Source organism: Rhineura floridana, chromosome 11 (assembly GCF_030035675.1).
Source record: "Rhineura floridana isolate rRhiFlo1 chromosome 11, rRhiFlo1.hap2, whole genome shotgun sequence".
Taxonomy (NCBI): domain Eukaryota; kingdom Metazoa; phylum Chordata; class Lepidosauria; order Squamata; family Rhineuridae; genus Rhineura; species Rhineura floridana.
Window position 1 is genome coordinate 28,120,034 of NC_084490.1, and position 27,945 is coordinate 28,147,978.

At 42.3% G+C, this 27,945-nt stretch overlaps 1 protein-coding gene across 10 annotated transcripts; it reads right to left on the reverse strand.

The window, feature by feature from the left end:
- Positions 1–1,080: 1,080 nt before the first annotated feature.
- Positions 1,081–27,379, reverse strand: LOC133365874 (zinc finger protein with KRAB and SCAN domains 4-like). 10 transcript variants are annotated; one of them, XM_061588266.1, is made up of 5 exons: positions 27,177–27,379; positions 24,157–24,272; positions 6,848–7,791; positions 4,987–5,116; positions 1,081–3,310 (listed from the first exon to the last, which is right to left on the reverse strand). In XM_061588266.1, the coding sequence occupies exons 3-5, from the start codon at positions 7,676–7,678 to the stop codon at positions 2,835–2,837; spliced, it is 1,437 nt and encodes a 478-aa protein (XP_061444250.1). In that variant the 5' UTR covers positions 7,679–7,791; positions 24,157–24,272; positions 27,177–27,379; the 3' UTR covers positions 1,081–2,834. The 10 variants fall into 10 exon arrangements, with proteins under 10 accessions (XP_061444250.1, XP_061444251.1, XP_061444247.1 ...); XM_061588267.1 differs by having other exon boundaries at positions 24,157–24,275; XM_061588263.1 differs by lacking the exon at positions 27,177–27,379 and adding an exon at positions 26,941–27,169.
- Positions 27,380–27,945: the final 566 nt, after the last annotated feature.

Here is a 27,945-nt window from a genome sequence, read left to right on the forward strand (position 1 = left end):
CCATAGGATTGTGGCCTTTCTCTCCCAATATGGAAGCTCCTGTTGTTCAGTTTGGCAGAGGAACAATTTGGATCAGATCTAACTGGTGATGAACATTTACGGAATTGCAGCATTCAGGGCTGGCTCAAACATCCCAAGGCAGCACCACTCAGTTCAAGAGCCACTCCACAGGCTCCTCTACAATGTTTTACCTGGATCCTACCAGAGATATTCGAGTGCAACTTAAAGGGTGCACACATTTGCACTGGTACCTCACCAGTATTCCTAAAAGCATTGCTATCCCATATGACTTGTTTGGATTGTTTATATGATCTGTGTGGGACGGATTGCATAATGGCTTTGGCAACATCTTTGTAAGAATTTGTAGCAAGGAATGAAATCCACACCTTACAACATAAGGCAGAAAACAGCAGCAAGATTCCACTCCTGTGTGTTGGTTTTGTCACAAGAAATAATATGCAAAGTGGGCCATAGTTCCTCAGAAGCGACTCCTATCTTTACAGGCTACCTCCAAGCTTCAGACCTAGGGGGTTGTAGTTTGGTTTTTTCAATACCTGTAGTGAGTGCCAAGCCTCTGAATTGGATCCCACTTCAAAAACTGCAAGTAGAATAGGATAGGCTGCCAAATACTTCAGCATTACACATGGAGAAGGACCCTTAAGCATGACTGGAACACAGCAGCTTATCCCTTATTGGGAATAAGGTACCAAAAATCTGTTGAGACCTGTGTATTAAGACAACTGCACAGGATATTCCTTGGACTCTGAGGTCAACCCAAACACTGTTTTTACCTTTGAAACCCTAAGCAGGCTAGGTCTGGTTGACAGCAAGTACCTCTACTCCCATGAGTCTCTATTCCCTTTGGGATGAGCAGGAGAAAAGATGTTACATCTTTTTGCCCCATCAGAGCCAGCAAAGCACAACCTTCTCAGCTGTAGAGAATTTTAAGGAATTTCTTCACCAGAGAACCCACCCTTTGCTAGTAGTATTTTTGGAGGCAAATAAAAGCAAGCTTTTAGTGATCTCTCTCAATGAAGTGTAATTTCATCAAAATTATTAAAGAGTATTTTTGTACTTCTGTTTGACATGCAGGAAATCTTCGTTCGATTTTAAAAGAAAGCTTCTGTCGCAGAATTTAAAATAAAACAGACCATATTAAGGAGAATGACTTTGGAATCATCTCAGTATCTCTATTCTTAAACACTTTGGCACCTATAAAGCACATTGCTGCATGCATCTCAACTCTGCAGGAAATCCCAGTGGGTTAAGCAGAATTTAGATAAGTGCATATAGTATTGAAAACATAATTCAGCTTTGTTAGCCCTTTTCATGACCACAATTATGTAATATGAAGTGGCTGTATCCATTGTCTGTGGGCTATAAAGTAACAGTTAACAACAAACTGAAAGATGGTTGACCCTAGGTTAAGCAGAATATGAAAAATTAAAAATTGTTATTACAACATTAAATTGTTTTAATGTGCAAACTACACAAAAATAAAGCTTTAATAAAAAATTTACAAAACAATTATTTTTTTCTTTAAAAAAAAACAACCTAAAATTTACATATGCAGCTGTTGCAAGATTCCAAACATGCAATTTTGGTATATCAACAGTGTTACAGGGATTAAAAAGTGGTAGTGTTAGAAGGCCTTGGAATACTGAAATGTGTTTGACAGGCATGTACAAATAAACAGAGGCAGAGATCCAAAAAGCTTCTTTAAGCATACTCAGTGGGTTTTTTGAATTTTTACCCCTTTTGAATAGCAGACCTACCATTTCTTATCACAAACTACTTTTGAAATGCCCATGTGGCATGGAGAGCTGCTATTTGACGAACAGAAGCCCAAAGTTTCTGTGTGAAACTATCAAGAATTAAAGTTCTTAAAAAAAGAAAAGAAAAAATAAGAACATTTACTGATGGGAGGGAGGGGAGAGAACCAGTGGAAGTGGCAGGCCTCCTGCCACAACCAGCTATAAATGGAGAAGTTCAAGTGGACAACAAATATTCTTCTAAATTGTTCCACCTTATTAAGGAACTTTTAAAAAAATGGAAATAAAAGTTGAATGTCAATATAACAGACCTCCTCTGCATCACAATGCTGAACATGTCATGTTAAAGATCACCACAAAGGAAGCAGTAGTTTGAAGGCCTTTGAGGTGACATATTACCTGCAGGTTTGCCCCAAACTAGCAGAATTCTGACGACATCTTTAATAGCCAAAAAAGGATTGGACAGCATTCACCCACATGGTTTTCCAGGACATCTAATAAAGATATTTTTAGCTTGCATTCATATTTATGATATAATCCTGAAGGTGAAGCTTAAATTTTCACTGTTCAGATTTCAACAGTTGGCATTCCAATATTCCTGAAGGAAATTCGTGCTTTGCAATTCATGGCCACTGCTATTCTGTCAGTCAAGAAGTGTATGAGTAGATACCATTCAATCAGTGTGTGTTTGCCTATAGGTCCTGCACAACTGACACATCAGGGATCTTTGCCCATCTGTGTGCTCTTTCACAATGACATCTGGAGGAACAGATGTTTCATATGATATATGTAGGCCAGAACCTCCTTGTGTTCTCTCCCATTCTTCCCCATATGCTTTTACAGACAAGCAAAGGAAAAACAAACAAACAAATAACCCAGCTGAGCTGCCGAAGGCATTCTTACTTTGATCACGTTTAAGGTAACCACCTCATTATCAGAAGGCAGTTCCTACTTCTAGAAAGTTCCAGGGCGGGGAAAAAAAATTCTCTAATTTTACAGTATTTCCTAAAACTCCTTCCCTACATTCAAGTCAGCTACATTTTCCTTCCTTACACATTCAAGTCAGCTGGAGGGCTCTTCTCTCTCCTGCATGATCTGCTCTGCGCTGAACTGCAGCCCAAAACTTTCTGTGCATTCGCAACACCCAGCCTTTCTCTCTTGGCCCCCCTGGCCTGAATTCCGCTTTGCGTTTTTCCCACACAATGAACAACGGCTCGCTTCCTCTCGCACGTGGGTTCTCATGTGGTTCACCAGGTTGAATTTGTGCAAGAATCTTTTCCCGCATTCAGTACACTGGTGGGGTTTGACCCCTGTGTGCACCCTCCGGTGCCTGGTGAGGGTGGATTTGCGAGAGAAGTTCTTCCCACATTCAGGGCAGGGGAAAAGTGCTTCTTGCTTGTTCACAGGCAGCTGCCCATCAGTGTTCTGGCAGGCAAACTGGTCTGGCTGCAGAGCGGGGAGGAGACGACTTCTTTGCCTCTTTGTACTTTCCTTTATTAGAAACTCTCCGTCATTTTTGGTCTGGATCTCCTCACCTGCTGGATTGAAAGAAAAGTTCCATTTTTATGTAACCAATCACACTACTAGAGGGGCTTGATAATTTTGCTGCTGGAAAGGAGGCAAGAGAGGTACCAAGGGATGAAGGTTTGCTGGAAGGCATGCATTCTAACCCATAACCTGTCGCTTCCTCCTGCCTTCCACAGTAGGTGGGCACTGGCTGAGATTGTACAATGGCAAGGGGGCAGAGGCTTATTTATTACATTTATATCCCACCCTTCCTCCAAAGAATTCAGGGGTTGTATACACAGTCCTCCCCTATTCATTGTAACCTCACGATTAAGCACAGCAACTGAGTTTCAGGGTTTTTAAAAATATGAATATTATAGATTTGACTGCTTTATACTGTATTTAAATATTTTGGTTTTTTGCTTTGTGAGCCACCCAGAGAACTCCTGTTATGGGGTAGCTATATAAATGCAGCAAGTGAAATAATCAATAAATAATATTATACAGTATGTTAGGTTGAGAGATGATTTCATAATGACCCAATGAGCTTCATGGTCGAGTGGGGATTTGGTTCTCCCACGTCCAATACTCTAATCACTCTACCGCACCGACTCTAAACTCTACACATACTCAGGAACTATCCTCTTCCAGTTAGTTATTTACATAATTTATATCCTGTACCTTCAACATAAATTTATGTCCTTAGGATGGTTAACAAAGTAGTAAGAATCAATAAAGGTATCATGAAAAAAATAGAAAATAAAATAATGCACACAGCACACTAAAACAGTCCATTCAAACAGACAGAAATATCAAAATGGCTCAATGTTAAACATGTTAACATTAGCAGTTCTTAACAGTCTGGAAAAACAGAACTGTTTCTGCATGGTTTCTAAATTATAGTAACAAGGGGGCCCAACAGGTCTCCTTAGTTAGGGCATTCTAAAGATGAGGAGCCACCATTGAAAAGGCTCTGTCTCTAGTTGCCACCTTCTTCACTTCAAATGTTGGGGGGCATCCAGAGAAAGGCCTCATATGATGGTCTCAGTGGATAGACAGACTGATGCAGGGAGAAGGCAATACAACAGATATGCGAGTCCTCAGCTGTATAGACTTTAAAAGTTAAGACCAGGACTTTTAATTGAACAAACTATAGGGGGAACATACCCAGATCATATTAACAGAATGAATGATAATGGGTTGGATCCAGACTTGGGCTGCAATCCTATACCCCCTTTACTTGGGAATAAGCCCAATTGAATTTAATGGGACTTACTTCTGAGTAGATGTGTATAGGTGTGTGCTGAAAGTTAATTGTGCTTAGTTCCCACTGAAATCAAGGGGACTTCATGACTTCTACTAAGTACACTTAAGTCAGCCTAATACAACCCACTGGAAATAGCCCTGTTATAACCTCCCTCAAATATGTTTTGGAATTAGGACACCAATATGCCTTTTTATACATGAATAACTGAGGTTAAGCGTGACTTCCTCAAAGTGCCCCACAGCAGTGATATTTGAACCGTCTCTCTGATCCAAGCCCCTGGACAACACACTGCCCCCCTTGTGCTAATACCCCCAGAGTTGGGCATCAAGAGAGGAAGGGAGGAGAGAATTTGGGGGCAGAAGACAAAAGGTGAAAAGCAGTGTAGGAGGGTAACCCATTAACACTCTTACCCACATCAGACAGCTATTGCAAAATCCTTACCCAGTGAGGTGACATTTTCGTGAACCTCTTCCTTGGCCTCTCTGCAGAGCATCATCTGCCTGGTGTCCAATGGCACTTGCTCATTTTCTGGGAAATTCACAGCCTCCTCAAGGACAAAAGGCCCCAGCACCTAAAAGAGCAGCAGGGACCCCATTCAAACCAGAAGGGTATGTTGTGGAGAGAGGGGAAAATACTATCAGTTTAGAAAAATAAGGCAATAGGCAGAACTACAAGGTTCCTGTTTCAATCCCTACAGCAATGAGTTTTAAAAGGTGCTCAGGTGGAAAGGCAAGCAAGGAATGAGCTCTACTTGGAAAGTGACATCCAGTCAGGAGAGACTGGACTAGGTGGGTCATAGGGTCGCCTCAGAGCCGATTCAAATGTGGGTATTTGAGGGACAGGGGAGGTCAGAGAAAAGGTTTGAATTCATATTAGCATGAGCCAGCCATAAACAATTTGTGACCAACGAAGTCGAGTCCATCCCACTGGTGGCTAAATAAACCTTCAGATGATACAGCCTACTGAGGACTGGAAAAAAGTGTGCACATTTGTGTGTGGGTGCTATCAAGTACCTGGCAGGCCACAATATAAGGCTGGTGGACTACATTCAGCTTGGTAGTCAGAAGCTATGCTACTCTTACATAAATGAGCAGCACTGGCAAAACCGGCCCTACCATGAGGCAGAGTGAGGCAACTGCCTCAGGCAACAAATGCTGAGGGGTGGAGAGCAAAGCACCCTGCAACCTGCCCTGCATCTCAGACAGCTTGCTGCCCTCAAGTGCAGTCGAGGTCTCTGCCCCATTGCTATTGTTGAAGCAAGATTCAATTGCCAGTATCGGCAGTTTTTGTGTGGAATGAGGGACATACCATCTTGTTCTTCACGTCAGGTAGGAAAATGTCTTGCGACAGCCCTGAACACTGAGTCATTGCAGGAGTCATTCAAGAGTTCAAATAGCATTTCTGTAACTGTTCCCATGAATTTTAAAGGCATATAATGATGCCCACACCCTCCCAAAGGCTCCCATTCATCTAAGTCATGTGGGGTTGTATTAGAGTTGTCCTTTGCTCAGCTTTCTAGACAGGAACTATTCCTTCTAGTTAAGGTGAAGAGAGAACTGCCTTCCTCCCCATTCCTGTAATGTTTATGTGGCCAAACAGTGCAAAGTAAGGTATTACTCCTGTTGCTTCTTCATTGTGAACAATAGGAAGCTAACAAAAACCTTCAAATTTAACAAAATGATATTTTTATGGTGTTTGTAGCCATTTTTATTGCTAGAAGTGATTTTTAAAGTCACTTTTAATAAAAGTTTATAGAAAAGTAAGACAAAATAAAACACGTGCATGGTTCATGTGACATGATTCTCACAACTATCAAATAAATGGCTCCGTATGTGAAACTTGTAGTGGTATAGTCCCTCTCTGTGTGAGGACTGCACCAACTCAATTATGTACATTCGAATTGGTCCACATTCTTGGACTTCTCCTTATTTTGGTTATCCTTGTGTATATTTTCTCGGTCTATGTAGAGATAGGAAGGCCCAGAAAAAACAAAAACAAAAAATTAAAAGGAACAAACAAAAATTCCCCCAAAAAACAAAAACAAGAGAGGCTTCGGACCCCCCATTTTTCTGAACATTAGCACCAACACAGCAACCACTGGCTCCTTGACCGTATTTTAGGGTTTTATGTGTGTTCTTGTCCACAAATGGTAAGGACAGAAATTTGATCTTTTAAAAATAAAATAAAATTAAGGTTCTCCACAGCTTTGTGCAAGCTACTAGATTTTACATTAGACTTAAGTAGCATGATCACACTCATGCAGGTGCCTAACCTTCCAGTTACCATGATGAAAAGTTCTCACCTGCTGATCCCATCTCTCGCCCTCTTGCTGCTTCAGCAGGAAATGCTCTGCAAGGGTGACCGCCTGAATACAGGTCTTTGGGCGATATTCCTGAACCCAGTCCTGCATTTCCTCTGGCAGGATAGTCAGAAACTGCTCTAGGATCAGCAATTCCACAATCTGCTCCTTGGTACGGCTTTCTGGCTCTAACCAGCGATGGCAGAGACCCCGCAGCCGGGTACAAACCTCACGGGGCCCCTCGGCCTCCTGGTAGCGGAAGTGCCTGAAGTTCTGGCGCTGCCGCTCCAGGCTGACAGAATCCTCTCGTAAGATAGCAGCCTTCACTTTCCCATAATCCCCACTTTCTCTGGGATCCAAATTATTGTAGGCCTGGAGCGCGGCTCCATTGAGGGCAGGCACAAGCCGGGTCACCCATTGTTCCTTTGGCCACTTACAGGCCTCAGCCACATCCTCAAAAGTAGCCAAATAAGTCTCAACATCTTCCGTCAGTGTGAGTTCCGGTACCTGCAGGTTTCTCCATGCTGGTGACTGAACAGGCGTAAGATCTGGAGTCGGTAATTCCTGTCCCTGAATCTCCCAGCGCTGAGGTGTCTCCAGTCGTTCGTTCCTGGCCTGCTGAGGTGTTATTAGTCTTAGGCCGCCTCCAGCTGTCCCAACCTGCACAATACGATAGGTTTTTACGGAACCTTCTGATATTCCCAGCGAGTCAGAAACTGTTGGGTCTGGCTCCTTTTCCATTTTCACTGAAGGCTGTACTCTTTGCTCCAGCGGTGCCTGACACTGGAGATACTGGGCCACCATGTTCCGCTTGGCTGTCATTTTTCTCCTCATTCTTGAGTTGGGGTCTGAGTTTACGTGGCCTTTCACTAGGGTTTCCAACACCCAATTTGCCCCCAGGAGAGCCTTTCAGGTAGAAAAATTCTTTAGCTTGTCTGGATACCAACCTGGAGGGGTGGCAATCATACAAGAAACCCAGGCATGAACATGACCATTTAAATCTAAATTTCAGCTATGTTATTAATTTGGCAACAGGCATCAATCAATTAAGAGGTACTATTAATCATCAAGGGCTTTTAAAGCCTACCAATTCCTAAATGAGATTTCTTGTGCTCCAAATACCACCTCAGCTTGCATGAAGGAAAAGAGAGCTTAGGTAAAATAAATACAAATAATTTGCTTCTCTTTTGAAAAGCGGTATAATACTGGTATTTGAAAATAAGCAACTTATATTTAGACTCCTCCTGCATTGAAAAGCTGGTTTGCTTAAATTTAGGCTATTAAAGAAGACTGGCTGAATGGGAGTTGAGACCTATACCACAAACTAGATGAAGCAAGGAATTAGAGCAAAAGTAGATTGTTCCAGCTACTAATGCTACAATTCTTTGCACACTTACGCGAAGTCAATGGAATTTATTTCTAAGTTAACATGCAAACCATTATGCAGTAAACTGCAATCCAATACACACTTACCTGGGAGTAAGTCCCATTGAACTCAATGGAGCTAACTTCTGAGTAGACATGCAATGGATTCCAGATAGTGTCATACTCAGAACAGACCGATGAAATCAACGAACTTGTCCATTGATTTCAACGGATCTACTTGGAATATGACTAAAGTTGGCTATCACCCATATCCTAAAATGCTGGAAAACAGTTCTCCTGAAAATGTACATGATAGGTCTTTCCTGAATACAGCTTTTGGGGGGAAAAACCTTTGTCTTTGACAAACATGCTAAAATGGTCCAGTTCTTCACAATCCAGTCATCTCTCTTGTGATGCTATGACACACAATAGCCATCCTGCCTCCTCATTCATCATTGACCTCTCCTCACTCTTAAATGTAATAGCAACATGAAAGATGCTGCTGCAATTTGAGGTGAAAGTCTTAGAGCCCAACCAGACCCGGTATGGAAGACCTGTGAGCAACCTGACAACCTAAACAGAAATGCTATCACTGAAGAGGTAGGGATGGGAAAAGCAAACTCCAGAAGAGGGGGAAAGGGGCTGCTTAAGCATTTCACAGCAACCCATTTTTCTGGTCAAAATTGTTCTCCACAAGCTATTTTCCCCTATATGGGTGGGAAAACTGCAGCAGGGAGTTTGTGATTGGAACAAGAATGACATAGGGACAGGCAGGATTAAAACACCCTACCCTCCAACTTTGATCAAATCTGGAATCAGTGAAACACACACCAACACTGGGACACCACTCATGGGCCTCCCACACAACGTTTGACCCTTTATATTTATTTTAAAAGCGTGTGTAGTTTTATCTTAGTTACATTGACTTAGTGTTTAAATAAAGACTGAATAAATGAAGCACAATCACCTTCATTTGCCTCAGGGCCTAAGTATTCTCCTGAAGAGGATTTTCTTAGCCAAGAAATTTAAATGCAAGGGGGCATTGGGGTTCAGTGACAATGCATGCAATGTGCAGCTGGGCTCTCAAAACATGGTCAGTATTACTTATATGCCCACAGAGGCTTGACAGCCTTGCAGTGTGGAAGATATACATGTTGCTTTGGGGTGAGTAAAGACAAGTGCACCCTCTCCCCTGCTGCAGAATAAAGCAAAACAAAAAGGTTTACAAAACGACGAGATATTGCTAGTGAGCAAGGAGTGAGAAGAAAGTGGAAGCAAGGAGCCTTACTGATGTTCACTGCTTAAAAATACTATATCAGATCATTACAAGAGGATTTCTGTTCTGCAAAGGTACAGCAGAGAATGGAAAAGAAAACACACCTAAAAATATAAAACAACATTTTTAAAGGTTCACAAGCCAGAGTAGACACGGGAATCAGAGTAGAAAAGTTGTGTGGTTTCTCACTAATTATATTATGAAACATAAGCTGTACTTTACATTTAAAGTAGTATTAAACAGCATTGGCTTGCCCCACGAAGAATCCTGGGAACCGAAGTTTGTTAAGGTCGCTGAGAGTTGTTAGGAGACCCCTATTGCCCTCACAGAGTTCCATGGGAAGAGGGATTGACTATTAAACTACTTTGGGAATTGTAGCTCTGTGAGGGGGGTAAGGGATCTCCTAACAAGTCTCAGTGCCCTTAACAACTACAGTTCCCAGGATTCTTTGGAGGAAGCCATGACTGATAAAAGTGGTATAATACTGCTTTAATGTATAGTGCAGATGGGGCCATATACCCAGCAAAACACTGTGACATTGGCACCTATGAGTAAACACAGTAACTGCAACAGGACTGCATGTGGAATCTCTGGTGAGAAAATAATTGCATTTCCCCAGGGATAATGCAGTGCAGTTAAAGTGCTGGGAAATTGCAAATATCCCCACAAGAGGAATGCTACTTTGAGAGAAGTGATGTTTGCTTTATTAAAATTGCAGAGCCATTGGCCAACACAAGTGTATAAAACAGGTACAGTAAAATGTATCTAGATTTAAAACAAAATGTTAAAACAGACAACGACGTTTCCCTTACTGTTACAGGAATACAACCCATCTACTTCATATGACGTATTATAATTAGCTCGAAGTTTTTGCGCAGCAATTGCGAACAAGGATACATTATAGGTCATCTCCAAATTGGAGTCAGACAATAGGAAGATTATTTTGTCCTCTACTGAATTAAGCAGGTAGGTATCTATCCATTTCCAAAGGAATCTGGATCTAGGGTTTTTATAGATTGGGCAGTAAAGCATTACGTGAGGGAGGTCCTCCGCCATATTAGAACCACAAATACAGAACCTTTGATCCTTAGGGATTCCAGAGATCCGGCCCTCTCTATCGGCGTTAGGGAGAGAGAAATATAACCTTCCTAGAGTCTATCCAGAACAACTTTCTTAGGCGCTTATTGTCCCTTCCTCTGGGTACATCAGCAGCAATGCTACGTGCAGAGACAGGCCTCCCTCCGCTGTGTGCACATTTACATCTTACTCTCATGAAATTCTTGAGATCTACCTATGCACTCCAAGGTAGGGAAATCCTAAAACTCTGTCTCGATCACCCCTTCGACTTTAATTTATGGGGTTGTAAATTAGATGATCTGATACATAGATATCATCTCTCACCACAGGAATTTACTTTAATTCCAAATAACAATTGGCTCCGTGAGGTTGTCTTTCTCCACTCTATGAATTTAGACAGACTAGCTTTAATTAATTCTAAGGTAGCCCCTTGGTTTTGGAGGTTTAAGTTTGACTATCAATGTTCCTTATACCTCACACATCCCCTCCCTCTCGCACTTAGACAGGCTTTCACAGCTCTACGTTTTTTCTCTCTCCCTAACGCCGATAGAGAGGGCCGGATCTCTGGAATCGCTAAGGATCAAAGGTTCTGTATTTGTGGTTCTAATATGGCGGAGGACCTCCCTCACGTAATGCTTTACTGCCCAATCTTTAAAAAGAAGTGATGTGCACTACACACAGCAGCAAGAACAAAGAAATAATAGGCAGAGGTTGTGTGACTTTTAACAGCAGCAACAAGTCTGTATTTATTCCATAAAAAAGCCCTAGTGGGAATATGGGAACCAGAAGTAAACAAAGATGAGGCTCACACCCTTTTACAAATTGCGCAGAAGAGAAAACTTCACTAGGATAGCTTCAGAAAGCGACAGTCTTGCCTCTGTGATCCATGCAGGATTGGACAATTGTAATGCTCTCTGTAGGGCTGCTCTTAAGGCTGGTCTGGAAGCTGTAGCTACTGCAGAATGCAGTAGTTAGGTTGCTGAGTGAAGCCTTCTACTGTGTACATGTAACACTACTCCTAAAAACCATGAACCAGGCCAGGCTGAAGGTTCTAGTTTTGACTTATAAAGACTTAAACCATTTGGGACCAGGCTACCTGTGGGAATGCTTTCTCACTTATTTTATTATAATTTATGAATAAATAGATACAAATAAATTATAATAAAATAAGTGAGAAAGCATTCCCACAGGTAGCCTGGTTCCCCCTCTAGGATGCATACCTTAATGTGGTGAGGGAGTTTGAGAGTGTTGAAGAAGCTGAGAGCAGTGCCATCAGGAGTCTAGACCAAGAGGCTAGACTCCTAGCAGGGACACCCATGGCGGAATGGTCAAAGCTGAGATACCAGACTAAGATGCATCCAAACTCAGAGGAAGGCAATGGTAAACTGTGATGTTCCTATATTAATGCATATATGGTAAGTGTTGGTTGTTTCGAAGATACATGGTAAGTGGAGTGAAAGAGGAGGGAGAGTGAATGGGCAGTAGAATGCTAGATGATTGGCTGAGTGTTTAAAATGGCTGAACGTATAAAAGGAAGAGTGAGAGTGGAATCTGGGGGGAGAAGAGAAAGAGTGGGTTGTTTGGTGGGTTTGAGAGAGTGGTTTGCCAGGAGAGAGTGGAGAAGGAGGGGGGTGGAGTTCGGATTAGTATTGAGTAAAACCATATGCTTATGTGCCTTAAGAAGAAATCTTGTTAATCTTGTTAGCTTTGTTATCTTTAATAAATACTTAATTTGGTTTACCAAAGGCCTGATCCTTGGCTGGGGTTTCACAGACCAGAAGGGAGGGTAAGGTAATGACCAAGGCTGAAGGGGAACTGTAACAAATGGTGGCAGCAGTGAAGAGAATAACAATACCAGTATTCAGAGTCTCTGGGAATACTAGTATTAGGACGTGACTGGTGGTTGCCTAGCAGGGGGATCTGTTGAGATCTGTGCTAGAGCGGGGAGAGAAACAATAAAAAAGGACAGTCCGGACTGGTGGAGTCCCTGGTGGTGCCTAGTGACAGGCAGTAGCCACGCGCAGGTAGGAACCTGACAGGGAGAGCCAGGGAAGGGCGGCACACGTGGTGGCAGTAGCGGTGGGATACGAACAACAGGGAAGGATACGAACAAAAGAGACTACGTCACAGGTGTTGGCTGTAGCAGTGGTACGAATACTAGAGAATCCTTAACAGTGGTGTGGCAAACAGAAATAACAAAACAAGATTACTTGTGAGAGTGACTGGCAAAGAGTGTGTGGCAAAGAGTGAGTGAACTCAAACACCATGGCTGAATATATAAAAATGAAAAGAGAGGAGCTGGTGGAGAAGTGCATAACATTCAATTTACCTCACGAGGGTAAAGGGGTAGATGAATTGAGGGTAGCACTTATAGGATTTGCAACTGCCCAGCAAAAACAACCTGTCAGGGAAGAGATCCCAGAAGGATACTTAAGCAATTCCGCTTATATAGAGTATTTGAGAGAGAAGTTGAGGAGGGAGACTGATGAAAAAGATAAGCAGAGGGAGTTGGAAGCTGAGAGACTGAGGATGGAAGCTGATGGGAAAGATAAACAGCGAGAGTTAGAAATTGAGAAGTTGAAGATGGAAACTGAGAGATTGACGATGGAAGGTGCAGAGAAGGAAAAACAGAGGGAGTTGGAATTTGAGAGAATGAGAATGGGGTTTGAGGAGAGGGAGAAGCAACGAGCAGTGGATGCCGAATTACAAGTAGAAAAGTTAAAATTTGAAAGAGAGAAGTTTCATTCTGATGAAACAAGGAAGGACAGAGATGGAGCAAAAATAAAAATTACTCCAAAGGACTTTGCTGTCTATGAGCCTGGTCAAGATCCTCAAATTTACCTCAGCACCTTTGAAAAAGCAGCTCAGTTGTGGGGGCTACCTGAAGATAAATACATGCAGTATTTATCAAACCTGATTAAAGGGGAATTGGCTGAGGTATACCAATATTTCCCCTCAGACAGGCCCATCACCTATGCTGAATTCAAAGAAGCAGTGTTTAAAAGATTCAGACTGGGGCCTGATTATTTTAGAAAGCTTTTCAGAAACTGCCAGATACAGACAGGGAGGTCTTTCGTGGAGCTGGGGGCAAAACTGATGGACATATTTGGGAAATGGCTGACAAGTGCAAAAGCTCAGTCTGTGGAGGAGGTGAAAAACCTCATGATATTGGATCAATTATACCATCAGTTACCACCAGAAATAAGGCTCCTGGTCAAAGACCGTTCCCCTACATCGGTGCAGGAGGCTGCAGAGATGGCAGATCACTTCGCCTCCAACAGAACTGGCTGGGTGGGGAAAACATCAAGAGATTTTAAACCCAGACCATATAATGCTGGCAGAAGGGATGTGGTACCACAGCGAGTGAGTCCTCCAGTAAAATCTGAAGGGCACAGGACACCCCAGAGTGGATCTGTGTACCCTAAAAGTGAGGAGAAATTATGCTACAAATGTGGTAGACCGGGGCACCTACGTTTTCAATGTGAGGTTGCCAACCCCATTAGTAATCCTGCTCAGACAAGGGCAGTGAAAACAGAGCCCAAGGCTTTAGAAACAGCAAAAAAGGTTCAGTTCTGCCAGATAAACTGGACAGAAGTAACAGACCTTGATTCAAGTCTGAGAGAGGAAGTGAGAGTACAAGGGGCAAATTATTGGGCATTGCTTGATACTGGTGCCGCTCAGACATTACTGAGGCCAGATTTAATAAAATCTGAGGTAATATTACCTCAGGAAACTGTGACTATCCAAGGAGTGAGGGGTCAACCAGAAAGTTTGCCTGTGGCCCTGGTAGAAATGACTTGGAGAGGCCGAGAGGGCCGATATAAAGTAGGCATTAATGCCCAGCAACAAGAACCAGTAATACTGGGAAGAGATGTAATGGGAGCCCAAGGAAAGATATATGTAGTGACCAGACAGCAAATTGGCAGAGAAAAAGAAGCCATATTAAGGGGGGCTGAAACAAACAGGGTGGAATCTGTTAACCAGCCTCAGGTCACCATAGCAACCACTAGCAGGCCTGCTGAAGGAAACAAACTGTATCAAGTGGTCTCTGATAAGAAAGAAGCAGAGCAATTCAGGGAAGAGCTGCATAAAGATATAAGTTTGAAGCAGATAAAGGAACAAGCTCTGACCCAACAGATTCCTTTCACTGACAAACTGAAGAATCAAGTTGTGTGTGAGAATGGGATTTTATATAGACTGTGGATGCCCGCTGAGAGAAAGGATGAATGTGAACCAGTGAAGCAATTGATAGTACCTAGCAAATACAGAACCAGATTGCCAGAGGTAGCCCACGATGTCCCATGTGCAGGACATCTGGGAATAAAAAAGACCAAGAGGAGATTGGCAGCACACTATTATTGGCCAAACATCTCCAAAGATGTAAAACAACATTGTCTATCTTGTGGAATATGCCAAAAGGTGGGGAAAAGTGGAGTAAAGACTAAGGCACCCTTAAAGCCCCTTCCTATAATTGGATAACCCTTTTATAGAGTGGGAATAGATTTGGTGGGCCCTTTTTCCAAACCCACAAGGCATGGCAAGAAATATCTATTGGTGGTGGTGGATTTTGCCACCAGGTACCCAGACGCAGAAGCACTAAGATCTGTAGAAGCCCCTGTAGTGGCAGAGGCTTTATTAAAAATCTTTATGAGGCTGGGTTTCCCTCATGAAGTGCTGACGGATCAAGGCAGTGTATTCATGGGAGAAGTGATGCAACGTATGTGGAAATGTTGTGGTCTAAAACATCTAAAGACCACTACTTACCATCCTGCCACTAATGGGTTAACAGAGAGATTCAATGGCGTTTTGAAGGGCATGATAAGAAGCTATGTTCAAGATCACCCACAAGACTGGGATGAACGTTTGGGATGCTTCTTATTTGCATACAGAGAAGTCCCTCAAGAGTCAACAGGCTTCTCACCCTTTGAACTCATGTTCACTAGAAAAGTGAGGGGACCTTTGGAACTATTAAAAAATTCATGGGAAGGAACCCTGGGAGAGTACAAAACATCCGTAGTAGATTTTGTATTGGAATTCCGCAATAAATTAACATCAATGATGGAGGTGGTGAAAAAGAATTTGAGTCAAGCACAGGAGAAGCAACGTTACTGGTATGACAGAACAGCCAGGGAACGTGTGTATGATGTGGGAGATATGGTTATGGCGTTCATACCCAGGAAACATGACAAATTACAGGCTAACTGGGAAGGACCATATACCATCAGAGAAAGGCTTGACACAGTGACGTATGTAATCACCACAGACCAATTGGACAAAAGCAAAGTGGTTCATGTAAATATGTTGAAGCCTTACCATACCAGGGATGCACAAGTGTTGCAAGTTACCTTATTCCCTGAGGGAAGTGGGCCTGAACTTCCAGATTTGGTACAGGAAAGCAAAGACAAAGGAGGGGTAGATCAAGTGGAATGGTCAGAGGAGGTGAAGGAGGAAGTAAAAGAAGAGATTCTGAGAGTTTTGAAAACCTATAGGAATCTCTTTAGCAACAAACCTGGCCGAACCAGTATAGTTATACATTCCATTGACACTGGAGATCATGCCCCAATCAGATCTGTTCCGTACCGTGTGAATGGGAAAGTTTTGAATGAGATCAAAAAGGAGGTGGAAGATATGCTGGAATTAGGAATGATCAGGGAATCCATCAGTCCCTGGGCCTCAAGTATTGTCCTGGTTCTGAAAAAAGATGGAACGACCAGGTTTTGCATTGATTATTGGCTAATCAATAAAATTACTGTCCCAGATGCGTATCCTATGCCTAGGGTAGACGCAATGTTAGAGTTATTGGGGGCAGCAACCATTATCTCTACACTAGATCTCTGTAAAGGATTTTGGCAAATGGAACTAGACGAGCAATCCAGAGCCAAAACTGCCTTCAGTACACCAGATGGGTTATATGAGTTTGTGACCTTACCCATGGGACTAAGGAACTCACCAAGTTCATTTCAGAGGCTAATCAATACTGTGTTGCGAGGCATGTCAGATTTTGCAGTGGCCTATATCGATGACGTGGCCATTTTTAGCAAGTTGGTGCCTGAGCATGTCCTACACCTGACAACAGTATTGGAGGCCTTAAGAAAAGCAGGCCTCACAATAAAAGCTAAGAAATGCCAATTTGAACTAAAGGAAGTAATCTATTTAGGACATAAGGTGGGAAGTGGGAAAATCACCCCCTTATGGAGCAAGGTGGAGGCAATACAAGCGTGGCCGATCCCCTTAACCAAAAAACAAGTAAGGGCATTTCTGGGTGTGGCTGGATTTTATAGGAAGTTTGTGAGAAATTTTGGGGAAATAGCAACTCCCTTGCATGAATTAACAAAGAAGAAGTGTTCTGAGCGTGTGGTATGGACGGATGAATGTCAGAAGGCTTTTGATCTGCTGAAGCAAGCCTTGTGCCAAGGACCCATATTAATAGCACCAGACTATGAGAAACCATTCATCGTGGCTACAGATGCGTCGGACCTGGCGCTGGGAGTCGTCTTGCTACAGGAGAGAGAAGGCACCAGACATCCAGTGACGTACCTGAGTCGCAAGCTGACGCCGAGGGAGAAAAACTATTCGTCGGTCCAGAAGGAGTGCCTAGCGGTCGTGTGGGGACTGAACAAGTTGCGCCCATACGTGTGGGGACGAAGATTCATAGTAACTACGGATCATCGGGCCTTGTTATGGTTGCAGACTATGAAAAACCATAACACTATGCTGCAGAGGTGGTCCTGGGCCCTACAGGACTATCAAGTGGACTTCCAGTTCATAAAAGGCAAGGACAATGTACTGGCCGATGGACTTTCCAGGCAAGTGGCTGGGACTGCAGTGACGTGACCAGACGGAGGAACAAAGAAAGACATTTTCCCCATAGAGACTTTTATTTGTTAACGCGACGTATAAATCCTGGAACAGGAATAATACTCTGCCGTTGTTTTAAGGGGGGGGAAATGTGATGTTCCTATATTAATGTATATATGGTAAGTGTTGGTTGTTTCGAAGATACATGGTAAGTGGAGTGAAAGAGGAGGGGGAGTGAATGGGCAGTAGAATGCTAGATGATTGGCTGAGTGTTTAAAATGGCTGAACGTATAAAAGGAAGAGTGAGAGTGGAATCTGGGGGGAGAAGAGAAAGAGTGGGTTGTTTGGTGGGTTTGAGAGAGTGGTTTGCCAGGAGAGAGTGGAGAAGGAGGGGGGTGGAGTTCAGATTAGTATTGAGTAAAACCATATGCTTATGTGCCTTAAGAAGAAATCTTGTTAATCTTGTTAGCTTTGTTATCTTTAATAAATACTTAATTTGGTCTACCAAAGGCCTGATCCTTGGCTGGGGTTTCACAGACCAGAAGGGAGGGTAAGGTAATGACCAAGGCTGAAGGGGAACTGTAACAAATGGTGGCAGCGGTGAAGAGAATAACAATACCAGTATTCAGAGTCTCTGGGAATACTAGTATTAGGACGTGACTGGTGGTTGCCTAGCAGGGGGATCTGTTGAGATCTGTGCTAGAGCAGGGAGAGAAACAATAAAAAAGGACAGTCCGGACTGGTGGAGTCCCTGGTGGTGCCTAGTGACAGGCAGTAGCCACGCGCAGGTAGGAACCTGACAGGGAGAGCCAGGGAAGGGCGTCACATAAACCACCTCTGAATATCTCTTAGCACGAAAACCCTATGAACAGAGTATCCAAAATGCAACATGAGATAGTGCTGGAAGATGAGACCCCCAGGTCAGAAGGCACTCAGCGAGCTACTGGGGAAGAACAAAGGACAAGTATGAGTAGTGCTGTGACTAACGATGTAGCTGGGTCAAAGCCAAAAGGAAGCCCAGAGGCTGATGCGCACAGATGCGAAAGGAGAGTCTGGAGTTGTACAACGCACACAATGGGAAGATGGAATGTGAGAAGCATGAACCAGGGAAAGTTAGAAATTGTCAAGCAAGAAATGGAACGTATCAACATGACAATACTTGGCATAAGTGAATTAAAATGGACAGCAATGGGACATCTTCAATCAGGCAACTACAAAATATTTTATGAAGGAAATGAGAAATTAAGAAGAAATGGGGTTGCTTTAATAGTGAGAAGTGATGTAGCAAAAGCAATTAGGAGCTACAACGCAAGGTCTAAGCAAGTGATATCAGTGAGATTAAATGGGAAACCTATTAACATAACCATCATCCAAGTGTACGCTCCAACGTCAAATGCAGAAGAAGAGGAATTGATCACACACCAAAACAAGATGTGCTGATAATCAAGGGGGACTAGAATGCAAAAGTAGGGAACAGAGAAGAACTAGGAATTGTGGGGAAATGGGGCTTAGGAGACAGAAATGAAGCAGGAGAAAGGCTTGTTGAATTCTGTGAAGCCAATAATTTGTTTCTTGCAAACACATTTTTTTAGCAACCGAAAAGATGACTGTACATGTGGACATCACCAAATGGTCAATATAGGAATCAAATTGATTATATAATTGGCAACAGAAGATGGAGAAGTTCCATACTTTCTGTGAAAACAAAACCAGGAGCAGACTGCGGTACAGATCATGAACTGGTTGTATCGAAAATCAGAGTAAAGCTACAAAGCAATCATAATGCCAAAATACAATTTAAATAACATCCCAGAAGAATATAAAGATCAAATAAGGAACAGATTTGACACTTTAAACTTAGTTGACAGAGAACCAGAAGTGAAGTCAGAGACATTATCAGGGAAGAATGCAAAAAGACAACACCTCTAGTTAAAAAGAGAGGAAGACCTCAACGGATGACTGAAGAAACTCTTAAAATGGTTAGAGAGAGAAGGAAAGCAAAAGCAAAAGCAAAAGGAGATAGAAACATGGACAGAACCCTAAATACAGCGACTAGTACGTAGGGACAAAGAGAACTGTTACAATAGTTATTGTATAGACATAGAAGAGAACAACGAAAAGGGAAGAACAAGAGCCCTATTCCAAAAGATTAGAGAAATGAAAGGGAAATTTAAACCAAGAGTAGGGATGTTGAATAATCAACAGGGGAACACACTGACTGACCGAGATGAAATAAAAGGAAGATGGAAGCAATACATTGAAGAACTCTGTAAAGCAGATGCCAAGATGACAGATTCATTCATGGAGGAACAGTATGATGAAGCAGCAGAAATGTTAGAATATGAGGTGACAGCTGCTCCTAAAATACTTGGAAGAAACAAATCACCAGGAACAGATGGCATACCAATAGAGTTGCTACAAGCTACTGAGACTGAATCTGTCCAAATTTTGACAAGAATCTGTTCAAATTTTGACAAAAATCTGTCAAGAAATATGGAAAACTAAACAGTGGCCCACAGACTGGAAGCGATCAATATACTTCCCCATTCCAAAGCAAGGGGATCCCAGGGAATGCAGTAATTATAGAACTATTGCCTTAATATCCCATGCAAGGAAAGTAATGCTCAAGATTCTACAAGAAAGGCTCTTACCATATATGGAGCGAGAAATACCAGATGTCCAAGCTGGATTTAGAAAGGGAAGAGGCACCAGAGATCATATCACAAACATACATTGGATAATGGAACGGACCAAGGAATTTCGGAAGAAAATCACCCTCTACTTTATAGATTACAGCAAAGCCTTTGACTGTGTAGATCATGAAAAACTATGGAATGCTTTAAAAGAAATGAGGGTGCCACAGCATCTGATTGTTCTGATGCGCAACCTATACTCTGCACAAGAGGCTACTGTAAGGACAGAATATGGAAAAAATGATTGGTTCCCAATCGGAAAGGGTGTGAGATAGGGGTGTATTTTATCACCCTCTTTATTTAATCTACACGCAGAACATATCATAGGGAAAGCAGGATTGGACCAAGATGAAGGAGGTGTGAAAATTGGAGGGAGAAATATCAATAATTTAAGATATGCAGACGATACCATACTACTAGCAGAAACTAGTAATGATTTAAAACGAATGCTGATGAAAGTTAAAGAGGAAAGCACAGAAGCAGGACTACAGCTGAACATCAAAAAGACTAAAGTAATGACAACAGAAGATTTATGTAACTTTACAGTTGACAATGAGGACATTGAACTTGTCAAGGAATACCTTGGCACAGTCATTAACCAAAACGCAGACAACAGTCAAGGTACCAGAAGGCGGCTAGGACTGGGGAGGGCAGCTGTGAGAGAATTAGAAAAAGTCCTCAAATGCAAAGATGTATCACTGAACACTAAAGTCAGGATCATTCAGACCATCGTATTCCCAATCTCTATGTATGGATGTGAAAGTTGGACATTGCAAAAAGCAGGTAAGAAAAAATCAACTCATTTGAAATGTGGTGTTGGAGGAGAGCTTTACACATACCACGGACTGCGAAAAAGACAAATAATTGAGTGTTAGAATAAATTAAACCAGAACTATCACTAGAAGCTAAAATGATGAAACTGAGGTTATCATACTTTGGACACATAATGAGAAGACATAATTCGCTAGAAAAGACAATAATGCTGGGAAAAACAGAAGGGAGTAGAAAAAGAGGAAGACCAAACAAAAGATGAATTGATTCCATAAAGGAAGCCACAGACCTGAACGTACAATATCATGACAGATGATGTTGGAGGTCACTGATTCATAGGGTCGCCGTAAGTCGTAGCTGACTTGAAGGCACATAACAACAACATAAAAATATTTATAAACCACTAACTCATTAAAAATATCAAGGTGGTGTACAGCCTGCCCTTCTGGTTGTGCTGCAGCCTCTAGAGATCTGTTTCACTGCAACCAAGAGGATGGTCTTTTATGTTGTGGCACCCTCTCACCTCCCCTCTGGACTAAGACGAGTGTCAATATTGATATCATTTCAGCACCTGCTAAAAACTCATTTATTTTTCCAGGCCTTTGCTGCAATTAATACCAGATGGTTTGAATTCAATTTTATGTCTGCCTGGGCTTCTATACGCTGTTGTTTTATTTCGTTATTATAATCTAATGTACTGTTTATTGGATGCTGCCTTTTGATTTGAAGTGAAAGCTGATATAAAAAAATAGAAGGGTTGTCACCTTTTTTTCCCTTTTCTACTACTGCTCCCATGTCCTAACATTGACACACATAAGCCTCATTTGCATGATATGTTAAGCCAAACTATAGTTTACCACGACCATATGAACATGCAGGCTCCTGGAGAGGCGCTCACATCTGCTTTGCTCTTTCCTGGTCCTTTGTGCTCCTGCACCAAGCTGAACCAATGTTTAGCTTAATGTGTCATCTGAACTTGTAGTTAAGCTGTCTCCTCACTAAACCACCGGTTCATATAAACAGAGGAACTGCCTTAAACCCAGTCAGACGAACATTCCATCAAGGTTAGTATTGTCTGTACTGACTGCCAGTGGCTCTCAGTGTTTCAGACAGGAGTCTTTCCTAATTTTCCTGGAGACACCATGCATTAAACCTGGGACTTTTTGCATACTCCACCACTGAGCTATAGTCTCTCTCCTCTCTGTTTTTCTATAGCATATCTGCATGATACTTTCCCCTTATTTACTTAATTTAATTTATATTCTGTCCTTCCTCCCGAAGGAGCCCAGAGCAGCAAACACACACAAAAACTCTTGAGACAGAGGACAATCAAATTAAAACTGAGGAAGCTCCTCTGTTTGGTAGGCCCACAACGACAGAAGCAAAAACTGTATAAAACCTTAGACAACCTTCCCTCCAGCACCACAGATGGCATCAGATGAAATATGGAACATAAAAAGGTCCCTTCTCAAGCTAAATATATCAATTCTGCCCAGATAATCTTCTAAACCTGGTTTATATTTGAACAGATTATATCACTGGGCAACCTTTATCATCTTGAGAGAAGAAAAGTCTTGAATGAACACATCCAAGCTGAAGTTTAAACTCCTCCTTAGCTGATGCATAGTCACTTCTGACAGAAGTAGCTCTCCAAATATCCAAATTTCTCAAGTAGGAAAGTTATGCTGTAGGATGCTTAGATGTAATACCTGACAAGCCAATTCCAGTTTGCTTCACATAACAACATTTTGCTTATTGATAGTTTGGTAAACCCAAGAGTGTTAATTGATAATTAAAAGCGTGCTAGTACATTTTTATAGACCAGAGAAATTGCAGAGTCTATCTTGGGTACCCCTAGTGCGATCCTGAGACTTCGTTCTGAATATAATCTACATTTTCTAAGATCAGAAGACACTTGGATCCTGTAGTAGATCTCCCTGTCACTGTTTTATCTCCATGTCAGCAAAAATACTAATTGATACAGTCCTGGTAGGAACGGGAAATCTTTGGCTCTCCAGATGTTGCTGGACTACAACTCCCATCGTCTCTGATCACTGTCCTTTGCTATCTGGGGCTGATGGGACTTGGAGTCCATTAGCATCTGGTGCCACACAGGTTCCTGTATAGACCAACAAATGTTTTATTCAAAAATGGCACTCTGCAGTGCCCTGTTCAAAAAGCATCACAATCAAAATCACACATAGAAGCAAAGCAGGATGATGTCAGGAAAGGATACAAAAATGAAGCACAGGGTGGTTGGGGAGGGTTGTGGGGGAGGTCTTACAAGCCTGGTTCTCATATGAAATGGTGCTCCTTGCCAACCCACAAGTACAGGATCAGCTGATGGGCATCAGCTTGCACAGCTCAAGTCCACCAAAGTGCTCTCCACAGTTGTTTCAGAAGTCAGGGCCTTACTTGCCTCTTGCCTTTGCAACTCCCACTGCTTTCTGGAATTGATGGCATCACTCCTCTTCACCCCTCTCTCCCACCCGCCCCTGAGCATGCTCAGATTAAATGGGCTGTGCAACTGACTAGGCCTCATTGCACCCATGTGGTCTCAGACTATTTTGTATTTCCCACAAACAGCAGAGCACTGTTGGAATGCATGCAATTGGCGTGCATGCAAACAAAGGCCCTGGCCAAGAGAGAACACTGGCTTTACAAAAGAAGGCCATCAACTAGCCAGACTGCTTGGCTCCTTTCTTTTCCAGGCTTCTGCCTCCACCTTTGCACAATAATCACCTTCACAAATACATGCACATGATTATCTGTTCACTGTGCTTAGTTTCTAAAACCACAGGCATACTAGTGTTTACACTTTTTCAAAAATGTGTAAACCTATAGGCCAGTCTAAAGTTTTTTTTTTAATCTATGTACAGGGATTAACAAATTCTTAAGAATGCTATTAGTTAACTGCAACAATAGACTGGTTCTATGCCTTTAAACAGCCATAACAGAAGTAGAAATCAATCAATGGCATTTTCTCATTTTGGAGGTGCAGAGATGGCAAAAGCTTTACCAGTTGGCTTTTATCCATCATGCAGCTGTGAAATGCCTGGAATTTACATTTGTTTTTGTTCTAAACTGGCATTGCTACCACACACACAACATCACACCCTTCTACTCCACTTTAATTAAGCCAGTTTATTGATACCTCTGGTTCCACAGTCAAACGTAACACAGATTTTACCCCCACCCCTGCCTTTATACATAAACACACATTCAAAGGTTGGAGAAAATGCAGCCCTTTGTCCACTTATATTGGGATTTATAGGGCAGAGGTGCTCACAAGAACATAAGGATAAGAAAGCTGCAACTGTGAGTATACTTACTTGGGCGGGAGACCTGGTCTATACATGCAGCAGAATTAGATGGAAGAGTCCTGGGGTACTAGAAAAGGCTGTATAATTTCTGATTGAGAGTATGGACGACGTTTCTAAATGTGCCCCTACTTAAAAAAAAATAGCATTTTAAAAATACAACACAAACCAAGACAATTAGCACAGCAGGAAATGGCTTGAGATCAACTAGTCTGTGTTCTTTTTTTACCTGCAAGAAGCTTGGTATTGGGAGAGCAATCAAAACAGCACCCCCACCTGTGATTTGAAGTGGTATAGTCCACTCTACCACCTCATTTTGCTGCATGAGTAGACTAGGCCATAGCAGCATTCCAATTAATTCAGTGAAACACCTGAGACATCACACATTGGACTGGATCCTGAGAGTTTCTCAGTGATGAATGCTATATAAATTAAAATGCTAGACCTTCAAAGGTTCCAAGGATCTTTCCCCTATATTCGTGTGTGTGCGTGTTCGTGTGTGGTTAGTTGAAATCAGTAGTAGTGCTTTTTTTCTGGGCTCCAGTGCTCATAACAGCTACATAACAGGAAGCAATTGAACAGGTGCACCATTTCAGAGCCAGAAGAAGCACTAGTGGGGAACAGTTTCTTCTGCCAAGGTTTTGCCCATCATGCAGCTGTTAAAAACAAAGAATGCCTGCCAGATGATGGATGTCCTAGTGCTCAGGAAAAGGCACTTTGCACATGTTCAGAGATGTATTCTTTATAAACTTTAATAATATTACTAACAGCTAAATTAACTCAACATGGCATAAGTATGATTTCCAGGCTCCAATACTAAAGCCTGGTTTAAGCCCCAAATGTGACTATGAATAATGCACCAATTAGAAGTATCAAAAGGGGAGGCTTTATTGTAACTTACAATAGGCAATATATTGTTCAAAAGATAGAACTGTCTGCCTCTTAGCAGACATGACATAATCAGTCAGCCTCTGTTCCCTCTGTAAAATCGGAACAATATCTGAGTTACATTGTATTAGGGTGCCATCTGATTGAATAAATCTTAGTCAATTAACTGAATGAGTTTTAATCAATCAATCAATTTATTTTTATTTATTATTTGAATTATATCCTGCCCTTCCTTCCAGCAGGACTCCAGGTCAAAGAGAAGCCCTGGACACTTTTAAAGTGGCAGATATTAACACAATTAAATAGAGATTTGATCTGCATATGAATGAAGCAATTGTTTTGAAGGAAAAAAGCATACTTCTTTTGTTTTTAAGAGGGGCACATGCATTGGCAGCAGATGACATTACCTTCTGTGTGGGAGTGAAGGGGGCATGTTGAACATTTGCATTTATTAAAGGACTTTAAATTATATTTTGTTAAAAGTCTTGGCGGGTTTTCCAGGGATGCTTTTCTCCTTGATTAATTTAGCTACTTAATTTAATCTGTTAAAGATTGCAGCTTTACTTAATATTCCAAGAGGAAACACAACCAGAAATTCTAAAGCACTTTGTATGCAATTAATAAAAAGGCAGGCTGCAAAATCTTAACATCCTGTTTCTCCTTATCTCACCTCTTTTCATCTACCCAGCCTACAGTAAATAGCATGACTTGTTTTACCATGACCAAACACGATTTCAAAACAACAAAAATGATTGCTATAGCGTGGACCGGGAAGGAATACCTCTTCCATAGATCGTCACACAGAGTCTTACTTTAGGGAGTTCTGTAATCTGTACATTTATTTATAAACTGTAGAAAAGGACATTTTGGCGGGGGCAATTCTTCTCATCCCTTCAGTATTACAATAGGAGAATGCAATACCCTGCTGAAACTCCCCATCTAAAGCTGACCTATGAGCTTTGATTCAGAAGTAACCGCCGTTGCATTACTCCCTAGTAAGAGTGTTTAGGATCGCAGTTCTTAATTTATCTAAACTTTCTTTAACTTTAGATAAACTCCACGGCAAAGATTAAGCGCATCATGTTAACAGTACGGAACAAATAGTTCTACCTAGCTAGCCTTCTCCAAACCTATTAAGGCTTCATCCTAAACACATTTGCTTTGGAGTAAGCCCCAGTCAACCCGAGTCTGATTTACTTCTGAGTAAGCATGCGTAGGCTCAGACTGTACAACGGGATTAAGGAATCTAGAATAAAAACTGTATCCTCCTTTGGTCCAAACGGTTTAATTCCATTCATATTACTTAATATTACTCAGAAGGAGAGTCCCCCCGAGCTCAGTAAGACTTTTAGTCTCAAAGAAGTGCGCATAGGATTGCAGAGTTATTTATTTAATAACCAGACTGAAGCGCCTTTCTGCCAATGAACCTAAAAAGCACCGTTAACTCCTCCCATTGCTCACACTGGATCATAAAACAGGCTATTAAGTACCACTTCTAACCCTTCCTTTGAGTAGTCGAAATAAATCCACTTCCCTCCCCGAGATCCCAATCTAGCCGGATTTAAACCTGTCTGACAAGATTCGCCCCGCCCGTCTGCCTGCCTGCCTGATGGTCAAAGCGAAGCCGTGGACACTTTTAAAGTGGCAGATATTAACACAATTAAATAAGCAACGTCTACTTCTCCCAACCTCTCTCTCTCTCCCTCCCTACCCCCCAGTCCTTTCTCCATCGCTTGCCAGCAAGTTTCCGGGTTATACAGAACTCTTCATCTGGCAGCTGATGAACTATTTACTTCCATGATCTACTACTACACAAAGCAAACAGTGGAGAAGACCAGGTGCAACCGATTCCTCTGGTGCAGCCAAACATTTAGGACATTACAGCAGCTCAGGACCGGGCAACTATACCTTTGGTGAGCCCTGGCTGAAATTAAGTTCTGCCCAGCAGCGTACACTAACCACAAATCACGACAGGGTGGCTAAAGGGTGTAACGCTGATCTGTGTTTAGTGGGTCTGAAAATGCAACTTTAGCCAGTGCTGTTGTTGTGGGCTATCCTGTAAGCTTCTGCCGGCGGTTAATTTCCAAATGATAAAAAAAGAGGTGCCGGGGCTCAAAGCTGCCCGGAAACCACATCCCTCTGACCTGGGAAGTCCTTCCCCCTGGTGATCCCAGATGTGTGGGAAATTGGCTGTGGTTATAGAGTGGAGATGGCAAACTACTTTGCCTAAGCTCAGAGGCCCTTTCTTCTCGCTTGCACTTTCATTTGCTCTCAGTGTTGAGCTTGTTCGTGTTGAAAAAAACTCCAAAACCCTGCCGACGTTGAGATCTGAAAACGAAGCCTTCCTGTTATGTTAGATAAGAAAGGGTTAAACGGGCAGAGCCTGCTGGGTCCTAGAGCTGCCCAGATTGTTTAGGGACTAGTAGGGACTTCCTCTTCTCTCTGTAGATCCTGGTCTCGAGAGCAAGCGCTTCTCAGGGTGAGTTTGGGTTGGAGAAAGAGAGAGAGAGAGAGAGAGGGAGGGAGGAAGGGAGGGACTGAAGAACCAAAACAGAGCAGATAACCTACCGCTGATTTTTTTTTACCAGTAGGGAAGAGTAGGGAGCAAATTGCAGTAAATTGCTCCTACTGGGAGAAAGGGCGGGATATAAATATAATAAATAAAACTTTCACTCTGATTTTACGCATGTTCACTTGGAAGGAAGTTCCACTGAGCTCCGTGGATCTTACTCCCAAGTACTGTATGTGTGAATAGGAATGCAGCCTCAAGGCGATTTCCCAAAGAACTTGTGTGTGTGTGCGTGTGTGCCAAGTTCGTGCTTGATAAATAAATTTAGCAGTTAGCTAGCAAACTCCATACTTTGGTACACCATCAGTTTTACTAAGTAGGTGTCGAATTCAGAAAACCTGCAA

Excerpts from the sequence above, each read along its gene's own strand:
- LOC133365874 (XM_061588266.1), bottom strand. The coding sequence starts at position 7,678 with ATGAGGAGAAAAATGACAGCCAAGCGGAACATGGTGGCCCAGTATCTC. Across the intron at positions 5,117-6,847 it reads GCGAGAGATGGGATCAGCAG|GTGCTGGGGCCTTTTGTCCT; the intron begins GTGAGAACTTTT and ends CTGCTCTTTTAG. Across the intron at positions 3,311-4,986 it reads CGAAAATGTCACCTCACTGG|CAGGTGAGGAGATCCAGACC; the intron begins GTAAGGATTTTG and ends CTTTCAATCCAG.